A 22,694-nucleotide genomic window follows, 5' to 3' on the forward strand; every position below is an offset into this window, starting at 1 on the left:
ATACCTGGCATCTCGAAGAAAGCTAATCTATCATCATCAGCCCTTAAGCAGCTGACGCTACTGTTGTTGTACAAGAACTACCTGACTCTACGCATGTCTGCACTGATGGATCTGTCCTGCCCAACAGCTCCGCGGCGGTAATCGATATACCAGCGAAAGTTACTACAATCAAATTTAAGACGATTCACCCGACCACGACGACGGCAGCAGAGTTCGCAGCACTCTTTACTGCCCTTCATTACATTGGTGATGAACTGCCACACAAGTGGAAGATATTCTGCTATTCAAAGGCGGCACTGCAGTCTCTACTGTCACCTTTACGACGCGGAACGCACGAAGAGCTAATATTTCACATTACAGAGACGTTGCACCGTATAACTGATGCAGGCCATAAAATAACTTTCCAATGGTTTCCAAGTCACTGCGGCATTATCGGCAATGAACGGCCCGATCAAGCTGTCCGTTCAGCCCATACTGAGGAGCGCCAAGTCCCAATTCCTCTTTCTAGAACTGACGCAGCACGGAAGCTCCACCTGCTTGCTCGGCAGTGCACCACGTCACAATGGAATGAGCCATATTTAAGAAATTCTCGACTGTACTTCCTTGATCCCAAATTAAGTCTTCGAGTGCCATCACAGCTTCGCCATGGAGAGGCCACGCTTTTGTATCGACTCTGGTTGAGCGTTGCCTTTACCAAAGCTTATGCGTTCCGCATAGGGATGACCGACACCGCAACTTGTGACCACTGCGGCTATGACGAAGCGATTGGCCATATTTTGTGCGCCTGCGCGCAGTTACCGGAGACTGATATCTGGTTAACCTCCCTGCCTTTCCTCTTCATCTCTCTCTCTCTCTCTGCCTGGATAGTGTCAAAATTCCCTTTCTCGTATTAGAATACTCACCGTGGTAGTTACACCCGTTTCGAAACCACTGAAATGTTTCAATTTGTAGTGACCGCGTCAATGCGACTGAGGTCAAGGTTGCGTAGAGATTTTGGTCTCAGTGTATGGGTGGTTACAAAGGACAAGAACCAATGTAGGCTGTGGTCTAGTAGGAACAAATACATATTGGGTGAAATTGTTTAACGTAATTAGTTCGCTAAAATTTTATTGATTAGTGATTTGTTAGTTGTTGCGCCCTCAGCTGTCCAGGTTATGCCTGCGAAGTTAAAATCTCTGCTTTGAAGAGCAATATCAGAGAGCACTGATAAAATGTCGGCAAGGTTATGCATTCGGGTTTAATTACTATCGGGTGGGCGGCAGAGGGATCCAAATACTAGCTTATGCCCCTTTGAGGAATGCACTTGCCACCAGACTGATTTCACGTCATTGCCAAAATGAAGTACTTCCCTAGGCAAGCCATTTGCAATAAAATAAAAACGCCTCCACCGTGCCGGTTTCCGTCTTCACGGTATACAGTAAACACTGCTGGCAATACTTGGCTGCTGGCATTACTCTAATCTAACAATGACACGGTGCCTAGTACAACGTGTGGCTGCACAGTTTCATACATAGAAGCTAAATCGTCCGTATTGTGTGTGATGCTTGTACAGTTAACCAAGACCACGGAAAATATTTTATGTCTGACCGAGCCGTCGATGTGGGTTCGAGTGGGCTTATCACGTGCACGTCATTCTCCGTCATTTGAATGCGCAGCCGCACTCTGTAGGATAGGTTGCTGCGTATTGTAGTCCCATGTGTATGTGTGAGTGTACAATTGCCTTATGATTTTTTAAGTGTAGGCGTGTTTTAGGTGCTTGCTTGGCCGTTTTCCTTTTGTGTAATTCAAGAGGAGAGGCACTTTTTTCCCGGACAGCGTGACTGAAGTCTTCCCAAACACTGAGGCACTTTTGAAGCCACATGCACTACAAGCATAATGCGCCTGGTGGTTCAGTACTGAACCACCGCGCTGCGCGTGTGCCGTGAGGCCACCGTTGACGATGCAAACACGCATCGAGCGTACGGATATTTTCTATCGCAATAATCATTCCCGGCCCATCCATGCCATCCCACCCACCAGTCGGAAGTTTCGTGATGTCCGCCGAATTCTCGTCTGAAGCGGTGACTGGATTGCCGCAACTACGCTCTATAGACAATGCATTCCTAAAGTGGCGACCGGACAAGAAACACTTCGGCAGAGTCTATTAACGTAGGTCGCGAAGCTTGGGACGGAGTGCTGCCACCAGCGAATTGAGATAAAAATCGAGACCACGGTTGCCATTGAAGAGCGTATATGGGAGACAGTGAGGAATGCAGTATAACTATTTCCCAATATAAACCTTACTTCAGAAGAAAATTTATCCTAATCTTGGAAGATAAACTCGTTAGTTGCAAGAAATTAAGGTTACAAGTCTCGAGATAAGCGCAATGACAATTATAATTATTAACCTTATTTTAACTATCAGAATATCGTCCGTATTAATAATATACACGTACTACATTATGCGCAGTCCTTGCAGCGCTTGTAACATCTGTGCTTTATTTCACGTGAGCAGACACATAATTTTATTCCATTCATTCTAGGATGTTTAGCAGTAAAACAGGCTACAATAAAAAATACATGTGTGAGCGAACAACGCTTTCTAGTCTGTTTCCGCAAGCAAGCAAGATTATGTGGCGTTGAGCTGCTAAGCACGAGGTTGCGCCATCGAATTCCAACCACGGCACCCGCATTTCGATGGGGGCGAAATACGAAAACACGTGTGTACTTATGTTTAGGTGCCCGTTAAAGAACCCCAGGTGGTCCAAATTTCCACAGTCCCCCACTACGGCCTGCCTCATAATCAGATCGTGATTTTAGCACACACAACCCCATAATTAAAGTTTTAATTTTAAGCAAGCAAGACCATGGCCCAGTTCTCTTTCTTTTGTTTATCTGTTTACATTACTAAGATGGCGGATTTCCCACGTAAAACGCGGCAAATTCACTTGAAGAAAACATGAGCCTTCTTTTTAGGTGGCATACAGGAAACGCAAACGCTCAGTTATGTCTATACAACAAGAAATGAGGAAATAGCTAAGCATACAAATGCAGTTGTACAAAACCTACATTCTTACAACACTGATCCTACAGACTTCGTCAATAGCTCAACACAAACACACACACACACACACACACACACACACACACACACACACACACACACACACACACACACACACACACACACACACACACACACACACAAATATATATATAGCGCTACGTGTGCTGCCTGTGTAGCACGCGTTCCGCGTGTTTGTGTTTACTTTGTGGCAGTGTAAGATCTTACGTCATCAACTCATGGTAACATCACACGAAGCAGCTGCCCGTTTTGGTTTTGGTATCTCGGTTATTGGTTATTAAAATTATTGATGATATTCTAAACGAATTGAACCACCCTACTGGTGACAGGACTGTCAATGCCATTTGAAAATGACAATATAGTAATATGGCTAAACAGAACTGCCCTTTAATGTCCCGCATTTCAATTTCATCTGCTGGCCTTACAGACCGTGGCTGTTTCTGTCAATGTACGCAGCAGAGTAGTCGCTTTAGCCATTGCTAGCGGCGTTCTTAACGAATTTATTGAACTTTTCTGCAAGCTCTATACCTTCTAACGATGACCGTTAATCATGCAACAGCCATCGACGATTTCATAGGCTAATTGATTTAGCCTACGAAACATATCTTGCTTTCCTGCTAAAATAGAACGTATAAAGACCTTCTTCTTTCGCTCCCCAGAAAAGGTGTTATTTATTGCTGGACGGCTTAAATTTGTCTTTGTCCGTGATTGACTTTGTCTTAAAAATTTTTTTGCATAATTTTGTTTTTCCTTTCATTATTATGCTCTGACACTCACGAGTTTCCATGGCTTACGGCCTTCGCCTTCTTATAGCGGAAAGTTTGGTGAATCACTTATGATAAATACGTCTGAACGTAGAAATAAATGCCTCATCAGCCTTATGGGCTGTTTTGCAACGCGTTATTTCCTCCCATGTTTCATTTTTAAGTCGTCGAAAATGGCACCCAAGGTGTAAAGATGGAATATTCTGGATTCTTACTATCGAAGCTGATTTGGGGCTTGTTGGTGTGCCTGTTTCTTGAACGAGTAAATAAATGGGAAAATGGTCACTGATAGCGGAATGCAATCTTCCAATAAAGTAGCGTCCGTATTTAGATTGGCAATAAAGACATCAATGAGCGATTCTGTCAGGGCGGTAATACGCGTTGCGAAATTTTTTAAAAGTAAACTGATCATCTTATTCCACGGTACTGAAGTACGTTGCCTGATCAGCAGAGAGTTTTAATAAATCGATCTTAATATCACCTCCTATGATAGCTTCAGTTATAAACTTCAACAGCTTATCAACGCAGTCAATAAAGGGAACCATATGACCATGAGGCAGGCAATTCATTACACAGTGAACGTGACAGTTCGTTAATAAGCAAAGACATTCTAAATCTTTAGTGATGATAGAAAGCTCTAGAATACTACGGTATTTCAGTTCATGCTTTGCCAAAATGACCAGTCCACCACCCCGCCTACTCACTCAGTCCAGGAAGAAGCCATAGTAGCCATCAAGCTGATATACCTGAGCGCTTGACCTATACGAATTCTCAGTGAGCATGATTAAATCGACTTTTAAGGAAAATGAATAAAAAAGCATTGACAAATCGTCTTCTTTTTGTCTGGCTGAGCGAACGTTTAAACGGAAACAAGTTAAAAGAATGTTCTGGTGGCTATTATATAAGTGATTTACCTGAGGCGGTTTACATTTACCTGATTTACATGAGCCATTGTCACACCGAAAGAGCCACAAACGTGCAAACGGCAACACTCACTCTACTATATCGATGTCCTGTGCAGTACAGATATGTACTATAGATGAAGGCTCATCCTTTTTGGGAGCGAGAAGCTTTCCGCCGCTTGTTTAGACGAAACATCAGTTGTGGGCTTTTTTGTTGGTTTCGAGACAGACGTGCGGCTGGTTTGATCCCACTTGGCAGATGCATTTTGGAAAACTGTGAATGCATGTTTTGTGCGCATATATTTTGTCGTGTATTGCGAGCGACTAAAGATATGCACGCGCGTGTGTGTGTGAACACTAGAATGTATATGATTTTATCGCTTGCATGAGACAGCACGCAAGCGTGATGTCGCTTTCTTTTTCGGGTGTGAAATTACGCCAGCCTCCGTTTCAAGCGATGTGTCCCATTGATGACACCTGCCCCATTGATGACACCATGTGTTCCATGAACAGCATTTTATGAACGTAAGGGTTTCTTGATAGCTTCGCCATCAAGTGTACATCTATTTTTGCGTGTGCTTCGTGATCTTCGTAGATTTCTGAAAGACTCGAGCATTTAACAGCGCGTTTACGTGAGAAATGTCGGACACTCGTAGCTTTGTAGGTATGACCTTCCTCAAATATGTACGCATACTCACTTTTCTAGCATTTGCTTTCATTATGTAGCATAAGTGAACTACTAAAACACCTACTAAAATTATCGCATGTCAACGAGTATAATAATTATTGCTATTGTATAGGAACCTCGTCCCAACCGGTTCGTGATAAGGGTCACCTTGCTTCTTGTTTACTACTAAACATTCATGCAAATAATTTTATTTGTGCTTTTCAAATATTGCAGGTAGTAATTGGAGGATCTGTAGCCGACATCGTCGTCAACTGCATGGAGGACATGCTTCAGGTGAGGGCTGTTCCAGCTTTCATTAGTGTCTGATTGCATCGCGTTCGGAGAATCCACACTCGTCGTATTCTGCTGCGCGAATTCAGTGCGTATGGTCGCTTACATTCGTGAAGGACGTTAGACACCTGCCGCGTCGACGTTTGTAAAGACTTGCATTTCGTCTGCGGCGATCCTTTCTTAAAGGGGACCTGAACCACGTTTTATCGAAGTGGAGAAATGCACTTGAAGTGACAATAGGCTATTTCAGAAATAATTTGCCGCGAAAAGTACTTCACTGCGTTCAGCAGAAGCGGTGTTATTGATAATCAAACACGGCCTTAGCTGTGCTCCCATTCCTGCTTCAATGCCATTCACTGCGAAGACTAGGGCGCAGAGGGGCGTGCCCACAACGCTCCGCCTTCTAAATGTCACCGTGGCCCGCAGTTCAAATTTCATGTTTAATCTTAACGCAGTCGCCACGACTTCCGCCTTTGATGCCTACGACGCGCTAAACATACGCAAAACGTGGTTGTGCTAAGCGAGCCGCAGTGCGCTTAGCCAGTGGACTCGTGATAGCACCCCGCGGCAGCCTCGGTATTTGCATCATGTAGCCGACCGCAACTGCATGTCAGCTATCGGCATATAGCAGTCGCCTAAGGGAATGACGAAATAGTGCGTCTAGAAGAGAGCGAGGATAGGGCTTTCAGTTCAAACGAGAGTGCTTGACGGAAAGGTGACCACGATCCGCTTGCAAGCTCCATGCACAGCGTACGACAGCAAAACTTGACTGAGATGTTCACAGCAGCGTATGCTACCCACCGACTATGTTATTTGACTAAGCTCGAGGGGTGGTTAAGTGCCCCTTTAAAGAGAAAACCCTCTCATGCCTGTGCCCATGTATCACGTATCACCGACGATCATACGTATCGAATCCTTGGACTGTCTGAGCACACGTAGTTTATGGTTAGTCATTATGAAACGGACGTTCAGGTATCTGGATTCACTTATCTCTTCAAGCGGGGCATCGAAACTTGTGGCTGGGACGGGTTTCGTAATTTGTGCCGTCCCTATGGCGTAACGAAATATTTTATATTCACCATCTGCGCCACGTGCCACCTATTCCGGATTCCCTCACGTCCTGTCTGACGGTAGCAATAATTATTTAGATGAAGGCGCAGGCAGGACTCTGGCGTAATGTAAGTGTCAATTAGTTTACTTTCATATTGCCTAGTTCTCTGAAGATCGTGAAAGTCAAGGACCTGCATGGAAGCTTTTCGCAGCCCCGCGAGCACCTAGCATTGGTGCTTTGAAGTGTTTGAGCGTAATGTGCTCATGCAGGGCGAAAATGCAGTAATTGGAGCCCATGTGCCTATCTACTGCGCGTGAGAAGGACATGCTCCGCTTTCGTTTGCGCCAATGCTTTCTTTGAGAAATCACGTGTATTACACGTGATTTGGTAATCTTTTCAATGAAGTCCTGGAGGCAGCATTCTAGGATCCGCTCGTTTAGCTTAATCTGTGCTTGCTACGTCTAAAGTATGACGCAAAATGTCAGAACATGCATGAATTGTCTTTTTTACCTCTCCCGATATGCCGAATGCGATGAATCAGAAGTTCTGTCGTCTTCTGCCCGCCAAATTATTGGTGCCCGATCTTGCCTTTGGTTACTACGAAAATTCTTGCAGACTAGCTCGTTTCGCATCACCGCATGCTTGGCCCGAAGTCATCTAGAGAAATGCTCTGTTTACAGGGGTGCTTCCGTTGTTAGCGCGCATTGACAGTATCAACTTCTACACGCGGACGGTCTAGTGCCAAACAAAGACGTCCACTTTTACCAACGCGTCAGATTTATGGCCGCAGCCTGTTTCTCGGCCAGTGCGAAAAAGTCACACGAGAGTGCTTCATAAACATCCCATAGAAAAATGTTCGTTTCCTCAATAAGCACGCCCCTCTGCGAGTACACGTGAGTTCGGTGTAGTTCTACGTAATATTTTATCACCCGAGAAAATCTTAACAAATGTACTCGCGCGTACCCCCCCCCCCCCTTCCAGCACCCACTTCTAAAAATAATACAATAATGTGGTCAAGTCGCAGTTCGCAAATGTTATGACGTCGCTCAGTTGGCGAAAACATGTCGCACAGTTGGGGCAGAGCCCTTGTAATAATCTACCTATTCATCGTTCTTTCTGTATGGATTCTCGGCACTTGGAGTTAAAATTTGAGGGAGGTGCTAAATATAAAGTTCTTGACACAATAGTCGGTAGAGTTCAGCTTTCTTTTCTATTCGAAGCAATGTTTACTCAAGACGGTTCAGAGGAAAGACCGCCTTTGCAAAAAGCTGTGCTTGAGGTGCAATGAGAACCTGCGTTTGAATAGCGAAGTAGGAGTTTACCCCAACCTAAAGCTTCCTGATAAGTCTCCATAGAGAGGGCTGCAATTTCAAATGTTATGGCGCCACGTTCTAATGCTGACTCCAGCGGGCCAGTGGCGGCACACTTCGGTGGCCAAACGTTGCGAAGCTTGAAATCAGGTGAGTGTTTTGCACGCGAAGCGGCGCCACCATCACTGCGAGCCGTCGTTTCCCGAAACTATTCTCTGGCACAATGCAAAACGCCGGTAGAAAATGCGCTTTTTAGAAACCGCTTCTCCAAAGATTCATAAATACGTGGAATTATTGGCACCTTTCTGAGTACTTTCATTTTCTCATCAGAGGTGTGCGTTTCTGTTAATTTCGAGGTCGAAGGCAGCACCCTAATTGGCAAAGCTTTACGGGATTTTGGGACAAACAGGTGACTTATTGGTGAGTATTGCGCGTTGCTAGAATGGACAAGAAAAACACTTTACAGAGAAATACATTCCCAATCTTGAGCTCCTTATACAAGGTAACGCAGGCGCTTAACTGTAGGTGTGCTTGCAAAATTTTGTAGAGATTTATTCGTTTTGAAATCGTTACGTCGTCTTTGCTAGGTTTGGCGAATGAGTGGATTTCTGGGTGCGTTGAGATGCGATATATCAACTTTACAATAGTTTCTTGCAATAGAATGCTATTCGTATAGATGTTATTTATGAGTATCGCGTACTTTATTACCCAAAATTGTCGCTGCAGTACATGTGCGGTTTTCTTAAAACAGCTGCCAAGCTGCAACCTAAGTAGAAATATTTCACTACGAGGAGTACTAGAGGAAGTACAGTTCGTCCTACGACGATTATCTACACCAAGCAATTCTTGCACTTTATTGCGCCCGTAAAACGGAATAACCACAAAAACAAGGCAAGCAATTTTACCTTGCCTGAGGAAAATTTCAACATTCGCTACTCTCAAACTGCAGTATAAATTCTCGTGGAAAAAGTGTCAGTTTTATACTGATCTTTTATTAGCACAAGCTACAAGACCTCATTATGTTATATTGATTGTATTCCTGTTTCAGCGATGATTTAGCTTCCAAACTAACAATGATATTATTTGCTTCTTTTTAACTGTCTTGTTATTATCAGTTTTTTCCCTCTCTATATGAAGCCATTTTACGACATTATTGTGTGATCTGAGCAAAAGCAGGGGGCTTTCTTGGTCTATTTCTCACCTGTGTGTTGAGTGATGGAATACTTGCTGCTTTGCCGCCATTTCCCACGTTTCTTTCTTTGGGCCTCGGACACTAATGAACTACTTTTTTTCTAGCCTTTCATACTGTGGCCACATCTTCCGAATTGTTACGGGAAACAAGCTTTCAACGTACCATTCTTGCGCATCAATATTGTGCGATTCTTCGTGCACTCATACGCCACCGTACTCTCCATATTGCCACAAAAGCTACTGGCAGCATCTTTACAAGCAGGAGAATCGTAGGAAAAAAAATGCGGAAACATATACTCAATGGTTTTTATGAACCACTGATAGAATGTATGCTATTTTGTTGTTATTTGTTGTCGATATAATTTGCAGTCTTGGAACTCCTTATATGTTATGTTCCATTAAACAGATTGTGCTTTTAGATGTGTACCACTCCCATAAGATGGACTGCCCCACTCCGTGCAGACATAATCTTTCTGCTACACCGCTACTGCTGTCGGGCGAAACGTAGGCAAAGAATAAATAAATAAAAAGCAAATTGAGCATTACGCCATTCCTTGCGCACAGACTCTGTTAAACAACTTTTAAGCCGTCGCGCAAGGTGAATTCACGCCGCTGAGACTTATAAAGGAGATAATCGCGACGGAAACTCAAGCAAACGGCGTTCTTCTGTTGGGCAATACAGGTGACAGTAATCTAGCTACTGATCAAGCACATGAAACAATGACCACAAACAACATTGCTTGGAGCACGGAAATGCGTACTTTTATTCCGGTTAATCTGAGAGCACAACAGTTCACAAAAAGATTCTCCAGAACTCCCTGCGCTCTACTCTTAACAATAGCTGTAAATATTTATAGATATATGTTTATATATTCGTAAGCAACAGTGTTCAAGGCGCAAAGCTCTTCATTCCAGTAGTGACGCGGCAAAATAGGCGCCCGCTCGAGGAAATTCTGGGGCGATGAGTGCACTTCGCATCTTGCCGATGCCAAGCTAAATATGTACAGAGCATTGTACTCACGAGTCTACCCTAAACTGAGAGTTCACTTTCTTTTTTACAAAATATAACGTGCTTACCTACAGCCACGTCTGTGCTAATTCTACCAAGAACAATGACAAGCAGCTAAAGCGAAATGGCAACACACGCACACACACACACAAAAAGAAAGGAGCATTAGCGAGAGATAGTGCACTTTGTTGTGCCGCGTAGCGGCCGAAAGAGACTTTGCAAGGCAGCGGCTTCTTCGCCGTGTGAGCTATCCATGTTTGTGCCCTTGTGAATAAACGAGAGGCACCTTCCATGTGCGCGAACCACTCCGACACGAGCCTGGCGCTAGGCAGCACCTGTGACTTGCACCGGGCACTCATTTTTCTGTACACAACAAGACCACTGTCTCTAACTACAATAGCGAGAGTCCAGTGTCGTGACATCTCGGCTCAAGCCACGACTCTGCAGTGAAATTTCTTCCGTCTCGGCATTCCACAGCGCAGTTACTGAGCACATTCAAAGAACAAAACAAGCTCTTTCTTCATGGAATGCTTCTGGTGTGTAAATGTTTGTCAGAGAGCTTTGATTCTTGACTGCCTAACACTGGACTTAGTGGCCATAGGAAGGAACTAGAAACACTACAGCACAAATAAACCAAACGGATTACAGTATAGCAAAAAGCGCAATGGGTGTTTTCTCCGTCTAATCGCTGGAGTGACTCGGTTATTTTCTTAAACAGCAACCTTATCACGGAGCTTTAGGCTCAAAGATGTGTTAATTACGTAGCAGACGCACTATTCTACCTTCATGTGACTTCAAATCCCTGCAAATTTTAAGATACCACTCTATGAACAGGCGGTCATAGTAACTCCTCACATTAATGTACCGCTGAACATAGTGAACAGACGACGACGTCCAATGAAACAGCATTAACATAAAAGGCTCGCGTTATAGCAAAGAACTGCGGCTCTGTTTTGCCTTCTTGTGTGCAGGTGCACATTGCCAAAAAATGCGGGAAAGCATCAGTACAAGAGAGTGCTATAGCCAGAGCACTTATTCATGTCGCCCTTTCTCCTGAGGTGTTCGTCAGTAACAGACCTTGCGTCTGGTACGTGAGATCTGCAAAAGTAAATCGCAATATCGTCCCCGTTTGATGAGCCATATGATCTTCAGTGTAGAGTCTGCGAAAAAATTTTTTTAATACGCTACATATTATGCTACCGCATGTGTATATATATATATATATATATATATATATATGTATATTGGGCAGAAACCTTCAATACGAACAAAATGGTTTTGCAATATTAATAACGTGCGAAATAAACAGTCAAACAACAGCGATCTGTCGGAAAGATTCTCTGCGTAGCATTGAAGGCCCTGCTTGTTTTGTAGCGAATTTAATGCATTGACCCTGGTTTTCAGTCAGAAAGCAGCATCATGTTGCGGTCTCATTTGAAAAATTGTCAACAAAACGAACAATTCAACAAAATTTCGGTGAACTATGAAACACAGACGTACGGAGTTGCTATTCGCAATGCTCATGCAGGAACCCTGCTACTATCGCTAGCCTAAGGTATAAGGGGTAATGATTAGCTCCTGCAACGATAACCTTAACACAGGCATTACGTTCTATTGCACGATATGTCGTAACCCTATGCCATCTTCATCTCCGAGAACACCAGCGACCTCCCCTCGTTGACCCTGTTTTCCACTTGGTAGGTAGAACAACGCACGTGTTGCTTCGATACACTACTATGATATTTCTTGAAATAGCTACGTGCTCTTCCAAGGGGCTGTAAAAGCGCAATCGTAAGCTCTGTCACGGTTTCTTTGTGTGACAAGGTGGACCTATTATGACTCTTCTAAGCGGTATTGTCGGCTATTTTAACACAAAATTGGGTAACATGAACGTGTCGTCAGAGCGAAGGAATTCATGTGGTTACCTATTAAAAGAATCATACCTCGTGATCTAGAGATATCGATGCTCTAGGGAGGTCAATATATTATATTCCGAATAAAAAAGAAGCAAATGGCTAAGGCAAATTTCTACCTCTGCACGTCGCCAACACATCGCGGCGTACCGAACGATACCAGTTTACCGAATCCCCCACGCAATTACAACACAGTGAAGTCCAGAAATAGGCTAAGCGACCTTTAGGAATTGCATTCTGAAAGCTTTATTTAGCCTTAATATGAATGCCAGTAGTGGGCTTCTCCATCCTTTAGGATCCACTATCCAACGCTTTCTGCAGCTATTCTTCCACACATTAAATAAGGCTACCGTTACACGAGGTAAAATAAAACCGTGACCTCTTCTTCATACCGTGTGTTGAAAACTTCTCAGCGAGTCTGCGACTAGGGTAGGGTATTCGAAAAGCATTTTGGATAAACAGAAATGTGCAATAATTTAACCTAGCCGTTAAGGTGAGACGGGTCCATCACTTTTATTGGAAGAGGCAGAAATAATTTAAGTTGGCGTTGTTTATCCATGATAAGAACTTAAAAAAAATATAACGAAATCGCGTGTAAAAGTCATGAGCTGAACTCATCGTGCGTGACTGATTCGGCAGGAAAGCAGAGATGGTTTCATGCAGGTTTCGATTACATAATTTGAAACCTTAAATGCCCTTCTGAGTGAACTATTAGATACCGTGTGCTTTCATTAGGGCCGCATACGCCGAAGGAAGATTGACAGCTTGCCTGATATAATTGTCTGACACAAAGCTAGAATTCTTGGGTACAAAATGAGACAATAAACAGCATCTTATTTTCTCTATTGTCCATCTCCAAGCCCAACTTTCTTATCATCCTTGGGCTAGATGTCACAAGTGCAGTAAGTGAAAGTTAGAAATTATATTTCCCATTTACACAAAAGTTCACTTATTCGCACGCGCTTGGAAGATACCGACAATAATCATAGCTTTCCTGGGCGTCCAAATTTTATTCTTTTGGTAAGTTGTCACGTCTTCTCTGCGGCAGTCAGTGTGTCATGGGTGATCAGCGCGTAGACATGTGGTGTAAGTCATTCCGGTCCGTTCCAACGCAAGTATGTGTGATGGCTGCCAGATATTGGAAGTACATACGCGAATAACTCGCATGCATTTAATGGGATGCACTATTAAAAACACAGCTTTACTTATCACCTGCGTCCAACTTCTGAATTGAATCAGAGAAGGCTTCTGTCTGGTATAAACGTTTTAACATGAACTTTCCTTCACGTGGCGAATTCTCTTGTCAAAACGCTCGCAACTCATCTGCGCTTGCATTACTTTTTCTTGGTCTTTAATATTACTCTTCACCCTAATGTTCATCATAATATGCCTTATGCGTCTCCAATAATGGAGTAACTTTTTCCCTAAACCCACGTGAAAATTAGGAACCTAGCTACCATTGTAGAAGACGTGAAAAATGGGTTGTTTTACACTTGCTATGGTATTTCAACCATAACCATTTTGCGCACAAGAGAGTTTAGCGGAAAGAGAAACGCATTTAAAAGGTGAAAAGAGATGTTATGACCAGCGTAATCTGAAGGCAGTAATTTTTCCCAAGACGATTCCTTATGTTACGTGAATTTCTTACATGGCTTATATTGCAAATATGATTTTATCAGCGAACTGGGGCGACACTATAACCTCTCTGTTGCTGCTAATTATGCTCGCTGTATTGCCACATGCGTGATTACATACCTGGTGATAAGAGCAAATTCCATTTGAAATATCAGCGGGGTCACATATCATTTTAGCGGTCCCTAAGCCTTCATTGTGCTCCGTGTCTTCACGAGGCACAACTAACAGCCTTCTGACGTGAAGGATTCGAGTAGACGGTGATCAAAATTTCTGAGCATAGGGAGTTCGGTCTTAATATACGTTAAGCACTTCTTCCGTTCTGGTACAAAATTTCTGTAGTGTGTGTATGAGTATGTCGACTGCGCCTCATTTAAGAAATAATCTAGATAGCTGCAGAAACGCTGCTCGAGTTTGCACAGAATGCGAGTCCTGACTTGGTTCATAAATATCTTCCAAAGAACGCTGGACAGCCATTTTTCAGAACAACGTTCTTTCGGCATGAGAAATGTGTAACGACTGCGGCATATGCGTCTAGTGTCGAGGTCACATTTGAAACTTCGGTTTCTTTAACAAGGATGTTTTCTCAGGTTCTACTTTCTTCCTTGAAGAGTTATCCCTGATAGCAAAAACTTCTCACCCTACGGCTTCTCTGTTCAGTGGTATAGAAAAACCGTTGTGTCGCAGTGTGTGCATTTATAGCTCATTCATGGCGACAATTTCTAGCGAAGGCAAGAAAGCTACGGATATGAGACGTGCTCATGGAAACATTGCTTGCTGCCGGAAAAGAGCTAAGTGCAAATAAGCACTCACAAGCGGATATTAACAAACGAGACATTACGGGAAGCACTCAGAATTTGGCGAAGATGAGCTTATGTTTGCTTCTTATTTGGAGGACTGTCAATGAGGTGAGGTGGAAGCTAGGCTCCCGCGGAAGCGAATAACAATGTCAAAGCGAGCCCCTCTTACGGGTGCAGAGAAACAACTCAAGAGCTCTTGGCACAAAGCACATAGGGCTCCCACAAGGACTCGATTACTTAGATTTTCTGCGGCGGTTGACTTTGATTGAACATTGCTGACGTAAGGTTTTAATGTTAAGTCAGACACTGTGAATGAAGTGGGAAAGACGATGAATTTTACGAATCTTCTCGGAAACAATGTCTTCTTGCCCGTGCGGTCACTGTTGTATGAATAGGTCCTCTGCAGTCCTTGCTGCTCAACGATTCTTTTGAGTGTCTTAGTGGTCACATGACATGCCTGCATCATTCTTGCTGACCGGCAACACTGACTTGCTTCACCACTTTTCTATTTCCCACATTATATCATATAAACGGATTTTAAGCTTCGACCTAGTTTTTCGTTTACCGAACAGCGCTCGTACGGCATATTAATTTGCTCTCGTCCGCGTCTTCACTCAACGGTCCAAGCTAACTGATTATTTCCGTCGTCGTAAGTAGGAGGCTTCCCAAAGCTTCTGATAATTGTTCTAAACTTTCTTTTGCCCTGTTTTTAGAAGAATGCATGGTACACAGTTTAGTGGCAATACCAGCGAATGCTTACTCGTAAAATCGCCGTTGTTGTAGTAGTACGACTGCGCTCGATTGAACCGTGTTTGGGATATGTACGAATAAACGAGCATTCTTATTTCTGATGTCATGCAATTTGGCACAAACGAGCAAGTTCAAGTTCATCTAGCTGGAAGATTGATCAAAGAGAGGACTCAAGCCAGTCTGATATGTAAATAAGAAATGACGTGCAGTTTATACCACTGCATCCCTAAACGTTTTCCTCCCCTTGACATTCCTAAGAGCTATAGTTATGTTTGCCGGACTGTCTCAATTCACACTTCGCACTTACTTAAATGACCTAGACACGCCTTTTGAATACACGCCGATAAGTTTCTGGACTTGGACTGTTGTTTTTTTTTCGTTCAACTTCTTTCTGTTGTGCTATTTTTCATGCCCCGTAGCAAAGCACGCTTACATACAAAAAGAAAAATATTGTACAGATTACTTCGTTTGCCCAACTTCGTAGGCAATGACAGCGAGCAAAATCAAAAGTTTTACACCATGCAGCGCTTTCAGGTATGCCAGCTGCTATTGTATGTCATATCGTGTACAGAGTTTTACAACTGCCACGGTACACGCGCTTGCGTTTTCCTGACTTTGACACATTTCTGTGCCAACGGGAACAATACAGTGAAGAATGATCGCAAGATTGATCCCGCGTAGTCAGAGGCCTTCGTAACCCATTGTTAATGCGACGTCAATGGCGTCTACATGATTTCCAGAGATGATTTCTTGCTCATTTGTTCGCAGAGGGCCGTTTTTTCTTTGTATTCCATAGGCATGTTTTTCCTACTAAGCTTTTCAGAGAAGCTTTTACTGCACACTTGCTATAAATAAGCCTCAGTGTCTCTATGATTCTTTCGGATGCGTGGTCCTTCTAATTCACACTATTCCTCATTGTTCCGACTCGCTCACCAACGTGCCCCAGTCACAGAAGATTCGCTATAGCAAACATGTAGCCATTTAGTCACAGTAATATGACGGCATTTTGCCAGAAGTAATCGCGAATTGCAATTTCGTGTTAGATTCAATAATATTAAGTTAACGTTCCCCTAATACCCCTCGCCGTCGCACAAAACATTTGTTCAGTAACTGGTGACGACGTATCGCGCGCCACAAGTCTGTCGCATCTTTTTAGCGTTATATGTAAGCTTAAATGTACCCCATTTATTCTACGGATTTTTTCTGATTTTTCTACTTAGTTTGATCTATCATACGGAAATAGTAAACTAAGTGAACGTGAATATTGCTTAGGTGGCATAAGTTTGTGCAGGCAAATAAATGAAGAACACAGTTGTAGGTTGCGAAACCTGGTTGCGCATCCCGCTTGTCGGCGGCGACGACCGCCTCGCTGCCATTTGGCTGCATTTACGGCGCGCTCACTCCCACTTCCAGCACCACATAGCAAAAGGTTTTCAACTCATTCTCAGTTTGCATGTTCTAGAGATTTCCTAGTGGCTCCAATACTTGTGGAGGAATTGTACTATTTATATAATGTATCGGGTAGACTCATTGACACCGGCAAGAACATAAACATAACGATAAACACTGTAAGAACAACATATTGTCATCGCAAACTTCGTGCATGCCTCTACATAAAGAATACACGCAAAATTTACCTACAACATATTCTTCATCGTATTATGAGTCCCTACGCTACAGAATGGAATGTCGCTGCATCAAACATGACTACAAAGCCTACTGTTCATGCAACCCGCCTCAATGACGTAAACGCAGGAATCATATCAGTTTGACGTGGTCGTCTGAACATGTTAACCACCGTGTCAAAATCATAAGGCGCGAATCTTTTCCAATACTGTGATATCTATTATCTGTTATATAGTTATCTGTCATAGCGTCACGCTCCCACTTCCGCATTTTTATCAACTCTTATATACCATTATGTCGTGTTTTCGTGCCCTACAGTGGAGTGGGAATCAGAAATTAAACATCTTTAATAATTACACATTGTTGTGAATGGTATTTCAGGAAGTTGAACGAATCCTCCATTTATCGTTCTTTATAACTTCTTAGAAACATTGAGCAATGAAACCACAGCGGGATGATTAGGTACGTAAAATTGTTGTAGCCAAGAAGTAATGATTATTCTACGATTTTGAAGTCTGGCATTCAATGGCTTTCTCCAACTTTGTCATTCTCAAAACTAAACAGAGCACTTTATCGCTGAATAACACATGTTACCTAATATTAGTCTTCGCGACAGCTTCGGTAATACTTTGCTTTCTTATCCTCCGTCAAACTCTTAAGGCCAGTGTATGCGTACGCCGTCCGCACAAGATCGCAATTGTGAGAAGAGAAACGAGCGACAGCTTCAATGTAGCAAACACTCCGTGCTTGTCTACCCAAGTCCATTTCAGTTCACAGTGATAGTAGCAACCATCAAGAGTGCACGCACCATAACAAAAGTCAGCTGCTGCACTACACATCACAAGCCTCGAGGAGTGCACTGCCGGAGCACAGCCTGCACGGGAGAAGGCCTGCACCGAATTCTTTTTCGACGCCGAAGAGCACCAAGAGATGGAGCCAGCGCAGTTTTTGTCTGATACTGTAAATTCAGAATTCCAGAAGCTTGTTTTCTCATACTCAAAAGATCCCGTGGACGTGCACTATAACAAGACATTCTGATCCATGTTTCTTCTCGTGAAAGAATCTCACTTTGCTCCTGCATTTCTTCTGAACAGTGCACCTCTACGTAAACGCACGCACTGTCTTACATTTCGGGTTCACATGTTGTCACCTGTTTCTAGTTAGACAGTACTCGTGCTTTGTCTTTATGTGGTTTCTGAAATAAGGGAGCCGTCGAAAGGAACGCAGAAACCACACAATTTTTTGTTTCATTTTCAGGCGTAGGCTGCATGGATGAGTAATTACACTTCGTACAGCCACATTTAGCGAGGTCAACCCCAATCTGCGGCATTCCTCCCTGTCATCTACAAAGTTATTTATATTATCACCTTATCACACTGTTACACAGACCATGGCGTTACGTGCGTTAGCCATGTCACGACCATGCAGCTTAAACAGATGAGGCATTCGACTGTACTATGAGCCACCTCTTTACTTCGGTGTAATGTAATCTCAATTTATGCACGCAGACTCTGCAAATCATGAGCATACTAAGCAAGGAAACTTGTTCGGCACAAGGTTCAGTGGCCGCATCACGCTGGCCAGAGCGGCACCTTGTGGCGGGAGCAACACGGTGAGCCGTTGTGGCTGGATCGTGCAATCTATCTTGTCTCATAAGCACATAGTGATCACTGTGAAAACCCATCACGAAGTTCTGAATTTCAGTGCAGCTTCTCCCGTGGGGGCAGCGCTACCGCATCACACAGGACTGGACTTGTGGTGGCACTCGTCGTAAGGCGCGTCGTTGTTGTTCCCGTTCGACGGCTTCGTCCGCTTTTCGAGGAGCAGAGCCGAATCTCCTCCTCCGCCTCCTCCTCCTCCCTTGTGGCTGCCGAAGGAGCCGCGCGAGGAATCGACAGGGCCCTCGGCGCACCCGGAAGGGTCGCTGCTCAGGATGCGTATCTTTTGGATCATCTCGCGGATCTCGTACCGCAAGATGCCGAGGAAGCACAGCTTCAGGAAGGCCATCACGCAGAAGCCGAGCACACAGAGTAGGTCGGCGCTTCGCTGCAGCCACCTCAGGAGCGCCTCGTGACAGGGCGCGCGGTACGCACCCGTGCCACGGTCCAGGCACGTCGCCTGGGCCCGTGCCGCCGGGCAGCAGGAGGCGGGCACCTGATGCCTCATCCATGGATGGGCCATGCGCTGCTCGCGCAGCCAAGCGGTGGCATTGTAGTCCTCGGGTCCGTCGACGCCGCAGCAGCGCTGCTCGGCCTGCAGCCGGTCCCAGAGCAGTCGGTAGCCCGGACGAAGGCCGTAGCCGTCCTGCAACCACAAGGGAGCGCTGTCGGTGTGTCTGTATGCGCGAAAAAGCAACTTGCTGTAGAGGGCCCTCTAGAAAGCGGTCTACCTCAAAAACGTTTCAAGAAGGTTTCGAGAATGAATGAATAAATTATTGGGTTTTGCGCAGCAAAACTACGATTTCGTTACGAGGCACACCATAATGGAGGACTCGGGTTTAATTTTGACCCCCAGGGTATCTCTAACGTGCTCCCAAAGCACGGGACACGGGCTTTTTGCATCGCGCTGCCATCGAAATGCAGCCGCTGCGGCCGGGATTTGGTCCCGTGACCTCGTGCTTAGCAGCAAAAGCTTGCGTACTAGCCGACACCGATGCAAATGAAATGTCTATGACGCGAGAAAGCTCGCTACCTCCGTCAGCAAAGGCTGTCTCCAGTGGTGTTGACCAGCGCCCGCATGCGATATGTCTGCCATATCAGAGACGAGGGGCCATTCTGTAGAATGACTTGTTTTTGGGCTAATTGGTATTTGCTTACCCACACAATTTAGCGCGAAGGCACAAATATAAAGAGACACAGCGCACTTACCAGGCCCTACTAGCAAATTTACTAACAAGTTGATAGCAGCGCCTGTGACGTGGCCTTTGTCTCGTCTTTGTGCCTTCGCGCTAAATTGTGCTAGTGAGAGACCACTGCTTCCTCACAACCCCCGCCACCACGTCTTTTTTGGCCCCGCGGCGAGTTTTCAGAGTGAAATATTACTGAAGCAGGCTTATTTTAACAACTTTCTCATTTGAAGTGCCGACAGAAAATTACGATTCGCGAACACGACCAATTGATCTTCACTAAGTAGGCCCTTAACAGCTATGTAATTAAACTTGGCGAAAAAGCAGGTGATCGTAGCATTTCCATCTCCGAATAAATTGTCAAGAATCTCCTCTTTATTATGTTCGATAAACTAAACGACACAACAACGCGAAGATAGGCGTCGCCATCAGTCGCTCCCATGTGCGTGTTGTCTATCATGTTCCATCATCATGTGGCACGTTGTATGTTGGACAGACACGTCGGCGCGTGGACATTAGCCTGCGCGACCATGCAAGCAATGTTAACCGAGAACGTAGCCGTTACATGGCGGCCCACTGTCGCACGTGCGGATGCAAACCGCAAATAGATCAGTATCATGCACAAATTAAAGTGAGAGTGAACGAGGGCGACTGCGGAAATGTCAAAGTTCAGGCGGTGCCAGATTGGTCCGCAGCGTGGCGTCGATCCACCTTCGATATGAACTAGCGCTCCTGAGTCCCAGCGAGCGCCGTGCTGCAGTGCGGTGGTGGCAATGATGCCGTAGTCCCCCCCCCCCCTTTTTTTTTTTTGAGTATCGTTGTCCTGCTATATACAGTCGTGCTGCTTTCAAATAATTTTTAGTCGATAGATAGCGGAATGTGGGTTCTGACGCAGAAAAACTAAGCGGAAAGAAGAAGAGACAGAAAAAGCGCCACCTTTCAACTTTATTTAATACATAGAAACACCCGCATTTATACAAAGAAACGCTCGAAGTATTAAATGACGCCCGGAGTACTGTGCTTCCCAAGTTGTCTACAGGCCATGTCGTCACCTTCCTCAAAGAACGGCAGCTGTCATTGCTTCAGACTGACAAGGAAGGCGGCTGTGTTGTCATGCCTACTTCACTCTTCCTGGATAAGTCATCTCACGCCATCGGTAACGATTTTGTTTCGAAGCCAGCTTCTGCGCCCAAGGTAAATAGATGTGCTGTAGCCTTGTGCAAGAACTGAACTTCCAGCGTCTCGGCAAGTCTGTTAGCGAAGGTAAGTGCACTAGCTTAGAAGTGTTCTTCACGGTTAAAACGCACAAGCCGGATATGCTACTTAGATTTATTGTAACGCAGCACAGTACCTGGAAGTTTTCTGCCAGTCAGTCTTTGTTAAATAATCTCAAAAAGCTTTTTTTGTTGATAGATTTTTCACTAAGAACTCCACTCAAGTCACTCATTTCCTTAGTAGCAGACGGGACATTGCCTTTGCATTATCATTTGACGTAGACGACCTGTTTTATGCCATACCGCATAATGAACTTTTGTCTTACGCAAAAAATTCATTGAAGATGATGGCGGTGTAGATTGTATTAACTTTTCCGGCCTGTCCATTGAAAATTTTATATCACTTTTAGAGTTTTACCTTGGCAGAACTTTCATTTCATTTAACGACGAAGTGTTCTTGCAAATACAGGGGGATTTTCATCGGCTCATATGTCGCGCCTGTTTTGTAGAAGATTTTTCTTTCATCTATTGACCGTATCTTATAGACTCATTGACGCGGACACTGCCTTGAATATCTTGAGATATGTTGCCAATTTCCTTGCGGTTTAGAAACGTTCTAACTCTGTGACAATGTCTTATAGTATACATTCGGTTTTATCCTTCACTCTAAAATCTAGAGAGAGTATCACAGGAGTAAAGGGGCCGATTTATTCTTCAAAGCATTGTTTTACTATCGCAAAATGTCGAATGGAATGAAATGCATTGTTCACTTCGTCAGCAAGGAGAGAGTGAAATGTTCCTTTCCCTCTGTACTTCTGAGGGAGAGTAGAATGCCCGTTCTAATCTTGTGGCAATAGAAAACGAAACGTAGCGTAAGCACTTGCTTCAACTGTAGGAGGCTGGTCCCAACAAAAAGAAGCTGATCCAGCGCTCTACTTTCTGACCCGGAGTTGCACCACCGCGCGCGCGTACAACATCGCGAAACAGCACAGCTCCGTATAAAGGTGATCCGTCCAGCGAGCAGGAACGAAGGCCATCCAAGGGAGACTATATAGGTTTTCTGTGGGGAGACCGTGTGCCAGCCATCTCGCGTCGCCGTGAAAATAGAACAGTCATTCGTCATTCGTCGGATATAACAAATCCTCCTCTGTAAGTGAATTCCAACTTACGTGCAAATTCTGCGTATATGACATGCTATCGCCAGGAAGTCGTCGCGACGTTTAGCTGACGCGACTGAGAACGGACCAGGTAAGTTCGCTCTGTCTGTCGATGTCGATCGAAATAGCCAGTCGTCACGATAACTGCATGTGATTTTATCATTTGCCGCTACCAGTAAGAGCTTTAAAAATCGCAAACGCTGCCAGAACCATGGTATGTTCAATAAGACCTGAGGCGTGGGATGCATATGTTTGAAATTATTCATTTTTGAGGTCTACTGTGCACAGAACGCTGTTGAAATTAGGAGTCACATAACAGAAGGCGTCGGTTTGCTGGCGGCATCCTTTCGTTATAATAAGCTGCGCGCTTGATGGTGTCTTTCGACCACGGGCAATCTGCGACTACTGAAGTTACGTGAAGCGCCAGTGCTAGTTAAAACTTTGCCGCAGGCATTTAGTTGCATACTGCAAGAGGTCATTTGGGCACGTTACCTTGAACTTCCTGAAA

At 44.4% G+C, this 22,694-nt stretch overlaps 2 protein-coding genes across 3 annotated transcripts in view; one reads left to right on the forward strand and one right to left on the reverse strand.

The window, feature by feature from the left end:
- Nucleotides 1-22,694, forward strand: part of LOC126538380 (pseudouridine-5'-phosphate glycosidase-like) — a 350,937-nt gene that overhangs the window by 205,941 nt on the left and 122,302 nt on the right. The window contains exons 12-13 of one of the 2 annotated variants that reach the window (XM_072288013.1): nucleotides 5,632-5,691; nucleotides 9,346-9,528. In XM_072288013.1, the coding sequence (XP_072144114.1) occupies nucleotides 5,632-5,691; nucleotides 9,346-9,513 (228 nt within the window). In that variant the 3' untranslated portion in view covers nucleotides 9,514-9,528. Of the gene's footprint in view, nucleotides 1-5,631; nucleotides 5,692-9,345; nucleotides 9,529-22,694 lie in introns of those variants that run through there. The other variant, XM_072288014.1, reaches the window with a different exon arrangement.
- Nucleotides 9,981-22,694, reverse strand: part of LOC126538433 (CD151 antigen-like) — a 96,431-nt gene continuing 83,717 nt past the window's right edge. Inside the window, exon 5 of the mRNA XM_055074738.2 lies at nucleotides 9,981-19,274. Within this exon, the coding sequence (XP_054930713.1) occupies nucleotides 18,708-19,274 (567 nt within the window). The 3' untranslated portion in view covers nucleotides 9,981-18,707. The remainder of the gene's footprint in view (nucleotides 19,275-22,694) is intronic.

This window comes from Dermacentor andersoni, chromosome 4 (genome assembly GCF_023375885.2).
Source record: "Dermacentor andersoni chromosome 4, qqDerAnde1_hic_scaffold, whole genome shotgun sequence".
Lineage (NCBI taxonomy): Eukaryota > Metazoa > Arthropoda > Arachnida > Ixodida > Ixodidae > Dermacentor > Dermacentor andersoni.